This window comes from Eschrichtius robustus, chromosome 17 (assembly GCF_028021215.1).
Source record: "Eschrichtius robustus isolate mEscRob2 chromosome 17, mEscRob2.pri, whole genome shotgun sequence".
Lineage (NCBI taxonomy): Eukaryota > Metazoa > Chordata > Mammalia > Artiodactyla > Eschrichtiidae > Eschrichtius > Eschrichtius robustus.
The window spans coordinates 49,844,511-49,859,542 of NC_090840.1; the positions used below are offsets into that span (position 1 = coordinate 49,844,511).

The 15,032-nt window shown below is 37.3% G+C and overlaps 1 protein-coding gene across 6 annotated transcripts in view; it reads left to right on the plus strand.

Moving 5' to 3' along the window:
- Positions 1–15,032, plus strand: part of VPS13B (vacuolar protein sorting 13 homolog B) — a 765,002-nt gene that overhangs the window by 665,749 nt on the left and 84,221 nt on the right. For all 6 annotated transcript variants that reach the window (XM_068526229.1, XM_068526230.1, XM_068526225.1 and 3 more), the window contains exons 41-43: positions 3,320–3,501; positions 4,598–4,947; positions 10,210–10,371. In XM_068526229.1, coding sequence (XP_068382330.1) covers positions 3,320–3,501; positions 4,598–4,947; positions 10,210–10,371 — 694 coding nt within the window. The remainder of the gene's footprint in view (positions 1–3,319; positions 3,502–4,597; positions 4,948–10,209; positions 10,372–15,032) is intronic.

Consider the following 15,032-nt stretch of genomic DNA (forward strand, 5'->3'; position numbering starts at 1 on the left):
TATTATAAAACTCTTATTACCACAGAGGGATACAGAGAAAAGCCCAAGGCTTTATCAATCAAGTCAGATCATTGTTGGATACCTGCAGAGCTATAGGGGTGACATCCAGGGGTGAATGTTTCAGGATTATGCCTGGGTCCCTGCAGTGCCTATGGATCAATCAAATCTAAACTTACTAAAACACTCCTTGTTTAAAGGAATTGATACCCTTCTATGGGTCACCCAGGACAGTAAATAAGTCCCTTTGGCTAACATGAAGGTATGGATATGTAAAACTCCTGCCATACTTTCTACTTTTTAGAATATTTCCTCTATTCTACAAATTTGAATTTCCATTAGGAACTGATTGATATTTGAACTAACTACTGAATCTTGAGTTCTATGTATTACTATTTGAAAGGTTTTGCCCCTTGGAGCCATCTTTACTTTTCCATTTCTGATTATTACACATCTCATGAATTACGTTTTTCCTTTTGATATCTGGATCAGATCAAAGTCCATTGTACTTAATTAAGGAAATGATATAAATGTAGTTGCTATAAGTGTCCCTAGCAGGGTCATTGTTCTCATCTTTATGACTGTTTAGCTCTATCATAGTTAGATATTTTTAATCCTTATGTAAAAGGTAAACATGCATATGCTACTTTTATAGTGTATAGTGATGATCACATTAAGTTGAATATCAAAAAACTATAAATTTACTGATTCAAAATATAAAGCATTTCATGTGCATATACCATATTAATTTTGTGTTTAAGACATTTTAATTTTGATATAACTCCAATTTTTAAATAAAACTCTAAATTTTTAAATATAGATTAATCTAGTAACATTTTAGTCAGGATTTCAAGATGGAAAGAGTGCTGACCACTTGAATATATATGTTAGGAGTTACTACATAGACCTAAAAATATCTTTTAACCATTGATTTGTACATTTAATTTAGGAAAAGTGAAAAATCAATCAATTTGTTATAAATAAAGATTTTGACACTTACTTATTTGTGATGTCTTAGCAACCTTTTTCAACATGTTACAGAATTTGCTACTCTCAAGAGAGAGAAAAGTAAATCTTGGAAAATCTCAAGAGTGTCAAAAATTGCAGTTGGCAAGAGAAATTCTTCAGATAAACACCTCAAATTGTGTACTTACTGTTTTAAAACTGATCTCAAAGTACTCTCACCTGGATTTTTAATAATATCTTGACTAACGCTATACCCTATTTTTAACAACTTCTTAAAGTATTATAAGGGAGAGATTTCATATGTGTAAAACACACGTACAACTAATACAGTTTGGTCTTTCTGAATAAATTCAAGTTTTAATTTTACCTTGCCAATGAGATCTCTTTTTAACTTTAATTTTTTTAATTGAAGTATAGTTGATTTACCATGTTGTGTTAGTTTCTGGTGTATAGCAAAGTGAGTCAGTTATAAAATGTATATATATATATATACACACACACATACACACATGTTTTCATATTCTTTTCCAGTATAGGTTATTACAAGATATTGAATATAGCTCCCTGTGCTATACAGTAGGACCTTGTTGTTTATCTGTTTTAAATGAGATCTTTATCTGTAACTCCACAGATAAATTCCTAGAAAGCTATTTGGGTTAGTATACCCATTTATAGAAGTTTTAAAAATATGCCTAGCTGCATTTTCATGCATAACATTTCATCAGAAACATAGTGCCCCAGAGTTGTGTTTTCTTTGTATGCAATGGAGTTTTTCTAACATTGCAGTAAGTACCACCACATGACTATAAACACCTTGAAGTTAAATACTCAGTAAACCTAGCTTTCATTTTCACCAGCCTGTTCACAACCTCTTTCAAAGCTCAGCTGAAGATTCACACTCTGCAAATCCCGCATGATTCACCCTGTGCCATTCTGACTTCCTCTTGTATTTGCACTCTGGCAGCACTTCCAACTTTCCTATTCCTTGATGGTTGTTCTGTTTTATAATGTTTGTAAACGTCTACATATTTTATATCACCAGTTAGACTGTGAATTCTTTGAAAACCAAGGATTTATTTCTTTAGTTTTTCTTGTCATAGTTCTCCCTAGGATACTGTAAACCAGTGTTTCTTCTCTAGGCTCCTCATGGATTTGGGAGCCAGGCTACCATAGCTGTAGAGCAAATTTCAGATTTGGAAAGAAGAGGGTGGAAGACGGTAAGGGGGAATAGGGCAGCATCTATTTAGTGATCCACAATTAGCAGAATGCATCTTGGCCCCTCCCAATCCCCAGGTCTCATGCTTCTACTAGCATTGAGGGGAGGCAGCTAGGCTGCACGTTTCCCATGCACACCAGCAGCCGCTATGTACAAATTTCTTCCCTCCTACAGATGCCTTCACTATTTATTTTAATCGACTTTTACTGGTATAAAATGGTGTTGGGAGGATGGACAAGTAAAGAGAGGACACATGCGGTGTAATTGTCCATGGAACCTTGGTTCTTCTGGACATGGTCATAACTTTTATGGCACCTAATACAGTATGCAGTAGGTATTCAATAAAGAGTATTGGCTAACTCATATGGGAATATGGATGTGGATGACCTGGAGAAGTAAAACAAAAGAAAGATTTATGGTGACACTGAAAATTTTGGGTTTTTTGAACAGCACAGTCATACTCTGAATTGTGTTGGTCTTAACTTACGGACAACTTGTTCTCATATTAGTTTAAGTGAAATGTGGATGGAAGAAAATTGGGTTGGAGGTCAACATGGCCTGGGGTTTCAGGAATCCTTCAAAATTTTTCTGCTAATAACTCATAGAGAATAATCAACGAGAACTTAATTTTTTTTAATTTATTTATTTAATTTGTTTATTTTTGGCTGTGTTGGGTCTTCATTGCTGCGCACGGGCTTTCTCTAGTTGCGGCGAGCGGGGGCTACTCTTTGTTGCGGTGCGCGGGCTTCTCATTGCGATGGCTTCTCTTGTTGCGGAGCACAGGCTCTAGGCACGTGGGCTTCAGTAATTGTGGCTCGTGGGCTCTAGAGTGCAGGCTCAGTAGTTGTGGCGCACGGGCTTAGTTGCTCCACGGCGTGTGGGATCTTCCCGGACCAGGGCTCGAACCTGTTTTCCCCTGCATTGGCAGGCGGATTCTTAACCACTGCACCACCAGGGAAGCCCCAGAACTTAATTTTTTAAAACAACTTGTTTATGTGAGCAAATATGGAAGATTTGATGAGAACATTGACTATAGGATTATGGGAGCTAGCTTTAAAAACCCCTATAGAAAGACATTTCATTTATATGATGTTGGGAAATTTAGGTTATTGAACTTCTTTTATTAATTATCTCCCACAGCTCTGGAAGTGAATCTGGTTCTCAAAGCACTTGTGACCAACTTGTAACTCCAACAGCCCTGGCTGCCTGTACCAGAGTTGACTCCTGTTTTACCCCATGGTTTGTCCCATCTCTTTGCGTTTCCTTCCAGTTTGCTCACCTGGAGTTCCATTTTTGTCATCACCTTGATCAACTAGGCACAGGTACTCTATTTTAGCATCGGAATAACATTCACTTAATACTTATTGTTTTATCCCTGCACAAAACTCCTTCCCTACTGACCACCACACACATGGTAGAGGAAACTTTTAGAAGCAGCATTCATCTCCTCTAACAGTAAGCACCAGCAAAGTTATTCTGAAGTTGATTTCGTATAATAGGTGTCCCCCTTACATTTGAACCATCTTATGGACCTTTTATATAGGGTACCATTTATATTGAATTGCCATGATTTTGCACACTTCCTAATGAGAATTTTCAAGGAAGTTACAAAAATTGCAGGTTTTACTGTTACTCCAATTATGATCTTTTTGAAAGAAATACATCTGTTTTTTTCGTATCTTATGAGCCATTACATGAATGGCAAATAGTTTCCAAAAGTACTTGATACTACCTTATCTCGAAAGTACAAATACCTTCTACAAAAAATGGGCAAATTCTCCAATAATTTAAAAGACTAGCATTTTTACAAGTTTATAAGGTAGAAGAATAAGTTTTTCCACACACCAAAAGTGGCCTTTTATAAGTTTGCTCATGTTCATGAATAATTATTCCTAAAAGTCTGTACCAAACCTTTTCTACTTAATACATTTTGATTCTGGTATTAGGTTTTCAACCTACATGTAATGGAAAAAGGAAAAAAATCAGATTAAAACTAAACACAGCTGCTGTTAAGCATCTTGCCTTTTCAGCAAAAATGGAGTTTAACCTGTATTTTCTAACTCTGTTTGGGTCATGTTTTTGGTTTTGAGATTTGGTGGGTAGATACAGAGCACTTCTATGAAATGCTTCTTAAATATTTACCTCCTCTTCATTTTATTTGTTGTCTTTTGTGACCAAATTTTTATCTGTGCATGTAACCTTTGGAAAGAGACCTGCTGATTGAACAAAACAGTTTTGTTTGCAAATATCAAATGGTAATTCAAATGTTATATTATCTTCAAGAGAATGTTTGAATTTATTAACCAGCAAATATTGCATTCAGTAACCAAGAAGTGAATAATTTAAATGTCATCTCTTTATTTCCATAAAGTGTTGGCTCATCTCAACTGCTGTTTTTCTTGTTTGTTTTCTCAACAGCTCCACCGCAATACCTACAGCCATTTATTTCTGATAAAAATGTGCCATCTGAACTAGAATACATGATTATTTCCTTCAAAGAACCACACATGTATCTTCGACAATGGAACAATAGTTCTGTCTGTCAGGAGATGCAGTTCTCAGCTCAAGCAGACTGTAAACTTCTAGAGTGCAGAAATGTTACAATGCAAAGCATGGTGAAACCCTTCAGCATCTTTGGACAGATTGCAGTTTCCAGCAATGCAGTAGAAAAGCTGATTGATTGCTCTATCAACGTTGACTCAATATTTGTAAACTTTGGGCAACATGTAGTTCATTCTCTAAACACTGCAATACAAGCTTGGCAACAGGTATGTATATTCTAGAACAGTTTACAGTTTGTCCGTGTGTGATCTTTTACTAGGCACTTTATGTTATCACTTCTAATAATAAATTAAGCACAAACAAAAATGTGAGAGAATGAAGAATTTGATGGGCACCATAATATCTGGGGCCTCCTCTGTTTTGGCAAAGTGATGCATGTTATTTTTAAAACCTTTGGAGAACATGGGTTCTCTACTCATGCATCAGAGATGATGCCCACATTTTTGTGACTAATGTACCACATCTGTGTGGAAAGTAACACATTCCCAGAAATTTTTTCCGAGTATTATGGCTTTAGTTTGCCAAAGCTCAACTTGGTATGTATCACATTGTCGAAGCAGCCATTGCAGAAATGAAGAACCTGTGTGAGCCTTTCTGATATAAGCAGTTCATCTTTTCAAAGAGAAAAGGCAGTGAGAGGAAATTATGTGAACACAGTATAATCTTAGTCTTTCCCCCATTATCATTCTGCCATTTTGATTCACTAAAAAAGCACTCGATAATAGATTTTGTAACCAGCTAAAGACTCTTGATTAATAATTTTTTACTTTTATCTTTTGTCAGAAATTATCCATATCAAAAAAGAGATAGAATATACATCTGTCTTGAATGACATATTTAAAATGGGGAACCTGCCCACGTCCACTAGCATGAAAATAATTTCACAGAATATTTGGATAATATTGATAATATGCTCAGTGATTTAATAACAAATCACCTCTGCTTCCCTTACTGATTTTCAGTATAATATTGCATTTCCATAAAGCTTGTGTTGTTATTTAAGCTGAGACGTTTCCCCACATTTTGTATGTTACAGGTATTTGTGCAGACTAACTCCCCAAGAGAAATGGTCCTTCACTCCGCCCTGACCTCATGTGGGGATGGGGCAGTGGTAGGGGGAGGGGCTTGAGTTCTAGAATTTTTATGGGAATGAACTCTTTTCGTTATATGCATGAAGACCTATACAAGACTAAGGAATTAATTACCTAACATGGCACTACAATAGCAAAGGGAAAGAAGATAACACATCTGTTTCATATTTTAAAATTCTTTTTTAAGGGCATTCCATGGTTTTCTTGCTGCAGAGGACATGCGTAAAATAAGAGCTAGTGTGATCTAAATCTTTGCAGCTGGTTCGAATAGCGATGCGAAAAAAACCTCTGTGGCTCCAATTTCTGTTTTTTGTCATATTTTGAACAATGCATTTAATAAAAAACAAACCTAGAAAATATAAAAGAGTCATTGATAGAGCATTTAATCCCAGGATATTTTTGTCTTGGTATCAGGACCATTGTAAGAGGACTCATGTGTAGCAACTACTGCAGAATGGCCCTCAGAAATATCAGTTTCCTCCCAGAGTAAAAATATTCTCTTAGACACAGCTATACATATAAATAAAATACGACGCATAAATATTTAAATGTTTTAAACCACATCAGAGTGTGAATGACTGACTGGCTAACACAGTGCCTTGAAGGAATATTCTGAGTTTTTTTAAAAATGGAATTGTATATTTGATTAAGTAGAGCCATATGTCACGTAGCATATCGCTGACAGGTACATTCTGTGAATAGTTGGTTCTGATTTATACAGGGATTTGGCAATGTTAACATGAGCCACAAGAGGATATACTTCTGTAATTGTTGCTGTAATTTTCTTGTTTCCTCCCATGTCAAGCGTACTTGCCACCAAGTTTTAATGTGGTAGGCATCTCTAACCCTGTGTATTCTAAAGTAAATACAAAAACGCACTACTTTGAAATTACAGGACATTTGACATTGAAATGGGCTTATAGAGGGGTTATTAAGTTCATTGTTTCTAAGATGTTCTGAATGTGGTTTATCCCCTTTAGAGGGGAAGCTTAGTTACCCAAGCTTGGATTTTATTATGTATATAATGCTCATATACAGTATAATTATTGCCAATGACAAACGTGAATTTAACAGGCTGGATAAGCAATTTGAGTTTTCCACATACTTTTTATCAGATTCGTATCCGAGACAAGTCATTTGTATCCAGTGTGGATGGACCAGACAGTTGAAGCATGAAACAATTTGGCCTTTCACCTTTAGGTCACAAGTTTAAGATTAACAGAAGCCTTCATCAGTGTCTGATTTCTCTGGCTGTAGTTTTTTTTTTTCTCTTTTGTAAATGATTAATGTTTTGTGAAACCAGATTAAGGACCCAAAATGCCACTTGCAGTTTGCTTTATATTTCTTTGTCACATTCCCACATTTGGACCAAATAGGATTTAAAGGAGATTTTTATTTAAAAATCAAGGTTATGCTCATGTGTCTTATCTTACACCATAATGATATCTCTCTTTAATTGCAAATGCCTGTATAACACTCCAGCACAAATCTTAAATGTAAATAAGCCACCTCTTAATTACGAAAGCATTCTGAGGTTTCGCTTTTATATGATGTCATATACAATATGTACAAATTTTTTTATAATATGCTAGAATTTAAACATTCCAAGAAACGCTTAAACTTATTACAGTTATAATGAACTGCACAGATGAAGGAGCAATAGAGAAACAGTTCCCTGAGGACTTCGAGTATTCTTTAGAAAAATGTAAACAACCCCCTTGTGTTCTTTCATTTACATTTTTTCCTAAAACCCTCGTCATTTATTAAAGGTCAGTTTTTAGAGATGAGGAAAGTAATATGATTTTTTTTCTAACCAAGCCCCATCTGGTAACCTGACCTCTGTGTAACCAGTGGATTGATCCCAATTCATTATGAAAATTGAATTTCAGTCTCAGGATGTCTATCTAAGTGGGAGTTTGGAATCATATCCCTTTCTTCATGTTTGTACTGTTGGACCTAATGGAGAGAAAAATGTTTACAAGGAGAGCAGTTTATGTTGATTATATAACGCTAAATGGAAAAATCTCATCAAAACTAATTATACACTGTGACTCCAGTTTAATTAAAGGTTTACAAACCTTTAAATATATAAGACATATAAGATAGGATTAGATAGGATAGACTAGAATAGGAACAGGCAGGACACTCAGAAGTGAAAAATTGCTGGAAAAAAAAATTCTCCAAAATGTTCACAGCAGTTATCCCTGAGTATAAAATTAGAGACTTTGTTTTTAAAAAAAATCAGTACTTTCTGTATTTTCTAATTTTTATACTGGGAACATATATTACATTTGTAATTTTAAAAGTTAAATTTACTCATGTTTGTTTCATAAGTGTTTATTGAGTACTTATGTGTCAGGCGTTATGCTGACTACAGGAGCAAAAGTTGTAAATAACAAAGACCTGGTTCCTGCCCTTATGCAGCGTAGAGTCTAACGATGGAGACAACAGTGGCCCATAATCATGCAAATAATTACTCAGTCCCAAGAGGGGTCAGTGCTTTTAAGGCAAAATATATGGTGTTGTGTGAGCATAAAATAGAGGGACCTAAGGTGATCCGGGAGGATCTCAGGAGGCTACTTTACTCTGAGGGCATGACCTGAAAACAGGAACCTGAAAGCTGAGTTGGAAGAAATTAGTCGAGCAAGAAGGAAAAGAGGTCCAAGCAGAAGAAAGGCACTGAGGCAGGAAGGAGTTTGATGTGTTGGATGAATTGAAAGGAGGCCGGTGTGGCGTTGGAGCAGCTGAAAAGGGCTGGTGGAGCTGGGGTCTAGCAGGCAAACGGAGAATGGTTCAAGATGCAGCAGGGGCCAGATCAGGCAGGACACCTAAAACCCGTGGGCAGTCCAGTTTTGAAATCATAGCTCATGATTAAAAGCCACAGCAAAAAGTAATATGGTAGGCAGCAGATAATTATTGGTTATAACTGCTTCAGTCTCACTTAGCCAGAGACTCCTTTCATGATTCGTGTGGTTGTCAGGCAAGGTTCCACTCCATGAGAATAGAGAGGTTTGGTGAGAATAGATGGATGATAGAGCGAACACTTTAGGAAACCCTCAAGAGTATCTAGAAGAATGAGGTATTTCAGGGCCTCTTCACCGACTGCAGCGGGAGAGCTCTGCCTGCCCACTTTGGGGGCCTTCTGGATGATTAGGAAGGGATTGTACCTCCCAAGATAACTGTTCTCATGAGGTTCTAGATCAGGTCTTGGTCCAGGCTGGATTCCAGGTGTGTTCATCCATAGACCCCTTGGCTTCAGGCCATGTAATCACTTAAATTTCTATGCTCGTGAGTGGCATACCCCTTTTTACTCTCCCTCCCCTCAGTAAAATGGCAAATGACAGAGTGTGGCATTGTGACATTATTTAGATCCACAACCAGGAAATAGAAGCCAACTGGAGAAGCATCAGTTACATATTACCTCCCATTGTCTGCAGGTTCATTGGCTAGTTAAGATATTTTTCTGGCGTTCTCAAGTTAACCATTTATTTAGCTATTCTTTTCATTTACCAAAGGTATGTTTATCATTTTTTAAGCCATAAGCTAACCAAAGTGATAAAAGAGTAAGCACAGAAATTCTCCATCACATTGCCAGTGCTTCGATATAACAGCAACCCATGGAGATACCATTAAGTTGAGAAGGAGGTACCAACACAGGAACGTATTACTAATTTGCTGAACCTTAGTAGATTAATGGAAGACATTTGCTGGTTGATTATTAGCTGAAACAGACACCAACAACTGTTTTTCAACTAACATTTTTTGTCTTGAAAACTGCAGCTTGGCTTATACTGACTCTGAAGTTGATCTGTTTTGTGTGTTCAGCCTCTTAACAATAGCGGGAAAGTTATGGTTTTATTTACATCTCTCCCTGAGCAGATTTACACACACACATCCACCCTCCCCCTCAAGGGAACTGGGGATGTATTACCTAAATGATCCTTACTTTCTGTAGGGTACAAACTGTGGCTTTGGTAATTGGTCTTGATTGTCAAGTTTAGAAGGCCAGGAACATGGTAATTCTAGCCTGTGGTACTCTGCTCAGAAACGTGCGCTACCCAGTACAGCATTCTTTGTAGCATGTTAATTCATTTAAAAATGTTAAAAGTTTGAAGGATCTCATTGTTCTTTTACTCTTCTGTGTGTATGATTTATTTTGCAGGAATATAAATCAAAACATATTCTTGGAACATTTAAGATCTCTTTAAGGTATTTTTTGTGCTTATCCTGGAAGTATAGAATACTTTGTATACCAGAGCTAATGACAACAGATCTTTTAGTATTTCTGTGTTGTAACAATCGCCACTGGGCAGACAGCTGCCAAACATCTTGCAATTAATCTGATGCACATTGGCTTTCCTATTCTTTTTCTTTCAGAATAAATGCCCTGAGGTAGAGGAGTTGGTCTTCAGCCATTTTGTGATCTGTAATGACACACAGGAGACACTGCGGTTTGGCCAGGTGGATACTGATGAAAATATTCTGCTGGCCAGTCTCCATAGTCACCAGTACAGCTGGCGCTCTCACAAATCCCCACAGGTATTTGAGAAACAGCCTTACAAACACAGCAATTGTTAAGGTTGCGGATTCATTTCTTCTGCATTTGTGTGCCTGTGTCTGGTTATTTCCCTTTTTAAGTCTCCCACAGGGTCGCACAGTATGGCTACATCTGACAGAAACCCAGAAATGTTTAGAGGAGGGAGCACAGTGTACCCATGCTCCTCTTGGAGTGGACGTTCTCCTGTTCAGCGTAGGTGCTCTTGAGGGAGCCTGGTGTGGTGATTATGAGGTTGAACTCTAGAGCCAGAGTACATCAGCTTGGATCCTGGCTCTGAATTACCTTGCTTTGCTTTCATGCTTCAGTTTTCTCATATGTAAATTGGGGATAATAATAGTCCCTGTTTCATAGGGTCGTGAGAACTAAATAAGTTAATATGTAGAAGGCACTAAAATCATGCTTGATATACTGTAAACATTGTATGTCGGGTATTATTTTTCATTTGTTTATTCAGATTCTTACTGTGTATATAGTCCGTGCCAGTGATGTCTTAGGCACTGGGAATTCAAAGGCAGAGAAGTCTTTAGTCCTTGCCCTCCAATGACAGCTCACTGTCTGTGACAAAATGAGCGCAATGACAGACTATGCCCAAGGGAGCACTGAGAAAAGACATACCAAAGGACGTCTGTTTTCCAAGTAGTATAATTCCATTTTCCTGTCACTTTAGATGGGAATAATTAGAGGGATGTGCCCTGCAGGGATAACTGAGGATGAATTAAATACAAAGATGTTGTCTTAAATGAGTAAAAGAAATCCTAGGAAGTACTCTCAAGAATAATGTTATTTCTAAAACTCTGGGTAATAAGGAAACTACTGTCTGCTTATGATTAAAAGAAAGTCATTAGATTAGAGAGTTTTCCCATCTCGTCTGTAGACCAGCTTTAGAATATGTTACACGCTCAGCTTTTTTTTTTTTTTCAGTAGCTCGATTCTGATTTCTTAACTTGGTTTTTCATCATATTGCCACACTATTAGTATAAAATTTGGAAAAGTAGATATAGTGCAGTTCTTCTTAAGTCTATTTATTTAATTCTGGTTATTCTAACAGGACATCAAGACATCATATCTCCTTTTTTTAATAAAAGTTCTTACAAAAATGAGTACATATGAGTATGATATGATATTGCACTTGTATTTTTAGAATGAACAACATTCCCTTATTTTCTTTTTTTTTTTTAATTTATTTTATTTATTTATTTGTGGCTGCATTGGGTCTTCTTTGCTGCGTGTGAGCTTTCTCTAGTTGCGGCGAGCGGGGGCTACTCTTCATTGCGGTGCAGGGGCTTCCCACTGCTGTGGCTTCTCTTGTTGCGGAGCACAGGCTCTAGGCACGTGGGCTTCAGTAGTTGCGGCTCGCGGGCTCTAGAGCGCAGGCTCAGTAGTTGTGACGCACAGGCTTAGTTGCTCCACGGCATGTGGGATCTTCCCGGACCAGGGCTCGAACCCGTTTCCCCTGCATTGGCAGGCGGATTCTTAACCACCGCGCCACCAGGAAAGCCCATGCCCTTATTTTCTAATTCTCCTTTTGAGAAACGTCTGTGTAAGTGAGTTTTTAAGTCGTTTGGTTGTTTACCCCTTGTAACATCATTAAAGGACAATTGATTGGTTGGTTGGTTCGTTTCAAAATTAAGTAATTATTTTTTTCTTATTAATTGCAAAAGTTAGAACATAGAGCAGATATATAAACCGAAAAAGGAAAAAGAAAAAGACCACCTATAATTCCAACCACCCAGAGGCAATCCATGTTGTATAGCCTTTTAGAGCTTCGAAAGTCTTCTATGATCATTGCATTCCCAGAAATGAACTAGTAGTGATGGGAAAGAAACCTCTGAGAAGGTGCAGTAATGTGTGATCGTATACTGTACCTGTAGCCACTTCACCCATTCATACACACACGCTGCAGGGCTTAGCCAATAAAAGGCAAAGCAGAGGAAGCTTAACTCCCTTCAAAGTCATTTTAAGCTGCATGGACTACCATGGCCCTCAGTGACCCTCAAGATTCCCTGGAGACTGGAGCCAGGATGGGAAGGGTGATCGTAAGAACAGCAGGCTCAGGGGTGTGGAGGAACAGTAGTCTTCATGTTATGGATGTACGGTTTCTAGATGGGAAGGACATAAACAGGAAACAAGAATGGCTAACCACTGCCACACTATACCTTTCATATTTATACTCTTCTGCACTTGGGTCTTTTTGCATTTATTACTAGTCTTGTTTTCATAATATCCCTGTGTGATTTGTATTTTTTATATTTATGCATATTTTATAGATAAGGAGACAGAAATGTTAAGCTAAGATGGTGGAAGAGTTGGGACTGAATCCCATGTCTTTTCACTCTCAATATAGTGTTATTTCCACAACATTGTCAAACTCTCCTAGGTTTTGGCAGCGTGATTTGTCTGTTAGAAGAGCCAAATGGTGAGGTTTTGAGAGGAGGGCTGAGAAATCACTGGTATAATACTCCACATTTAAAGCTAGACTAATATGGGATTCTTGGTACAAGTATGAACCCTTGCAAAGCTTTAAGAACCAAAAACAATAAGAACCTTTTAATGACAAACTGGAAACATAAGACAGGTATCTATTAAACTTTTTTTTCCTCTTTTTAATTTGTAACTGCATCTTCTGGATACAAATTTTAAGGTGAGCTACAGTCATTATAATCTTTAGACTAAAACTTAGATCGTATTTGTAAAAGGTGTCTCTTTACTACAGCTACCTATGCTACGTAAAGAAGTGTGTTTTAGGACCCTCTGAAGCCAGAGAGGTCTAATGGGCCCAGAGGGTCTTCATGGAATTCCATACACCCACAATTGCAAATTCTGCTGTGTTCTAATGAGAGGTTACATCTGAGGATCAGAAAAGCTAACCACTTAGCTTCGAACTGCACCTGGATGTAGTCATAGACTCACAAGTGAGCAAACTGTTCCTTTTTCCAGACTCCAGGTCATATCCTGCACTGCCCAGCAGGCTTGGTTTTAGGAACATTTGTGTCTGCATGTTTATGCTACCTTGGGTGTTAGTCAATTCATAGTCTCAGGGAGGATTTCTAAAGTTCAGAGAACTTAACTCCACTAAACAATGTAGCTTATATTGCAGAGATCAAGAAAGTGGCAATGACACCTGGAAAGGTTTCAAAGAGGTCAACATGTCTTAGAACCACACAGGAGGTTGCTAGCAACAGTAAGTCCCAACAGGATGGAAAAAAATACGGACACAACCAATTCCAGAAATCCAAAGCTGAAAAACCTTTTAGAATTGAAAAGTTATAAACTCTCCTTATAGTTTCTAACACATGCTCTGAGGCAGAATCACTTAAAATGCTGGATATCCCACAACAGTTGCTTGCCTAAGCAAACAAAGGAAGCACAAAACTTTTTCCTAGGGAATAATTGAACATGTTCAGCTGCACAGTCATATATGCCACCACAAAGGGCCCTTAAATATTCCAGTTCAGTAGACTTCAGATCAGGTTGGACGAGAACAGTGACTGGCAAAGGACTGGTCTTCAGAGAAGTGCTTCACATTATATGAAGTTGAATCTGAGGACTGGATATGTGAGTTTATGGAATTTTTCCCCAGAATATGGGCAGAGTCAAGGGAAGCTTTGTTAAATTTAGCCAAACTGACTGTAGTGGCGCTTCCATCATAGTAGGACTTGGTGTGTAGGCTGTTCAAGTTAACTTCCTTTTCTGGTTAAGAGAGATCACTGTTAGGTAATTAAACTGCTTGAATTAGGAATGCCTCTATCTTGTATGTAAGGAACTACATTTGCTTTTATCCTCAAAACATGCCCAATTTATAGATTATGCTTTTTTTTTTTTAGAATTCTTACTACGAGTTACTTAATTTTAGTAATCAAACCATCAGTCAAGGTGAAAATGAGCTCTAGACAGAGCTATAGAAAGTAACAAAATATTGCTCCAAAATGGATATAGTAGGAAGTTTTATAAGCTTCTGAAAATGGCAGATATTTAAAAATGCGAAATGCAACAAGGTAAGAATCAGTTTGGAAGAGCAGCAGAGCATCTGGGAAATACTCATCAAAGTAATCAGATTTAGGGAAGAAAATGTAAATCAGACATTAGTTTCATCAGGCAGAGATTGGCCAACTTTTCTGTGCAGGGCCAGACAGTGAATATTTTAGGCTTTCAGGGCCTTAGAGCCTCTGTCAGAGCTATTCAACTCTGCACAAAAGCAGCCATAACAAATGAGTGTGACTATGTGCCATAAAATTTTAAAATAAATTTTAAAATTTATTTTAAATGAGTGTGACATAAATTTTAAAATTTTTAAATAAAATTTTATTTATAGACAATGAAATTTGAAGTTCAGTAATTTTCACACATCACATACTAGTATGCTTCTTTTGACTTTTTTCAACCACCTGAAAATGTACAAAACACTCTTAGCTCACAGGCTAAACAAAAATAGGTGGTGCACCACATTTGGCCCACAAGCCATGCCTGATTTGCCAACCCCTGCTCTCAGGTCTCTCGGTGGACAAAATTCAGGAGACTAAAGGTTTGATATAAAATTGTCTTTGTTCTGATCTAAATGGGATTCCCATCACTTGAAAACTTGGTAGCATTTTTCAGAAATTATGAAATGACAGGTAATAGTTTAAATCTAACACTTATAAAA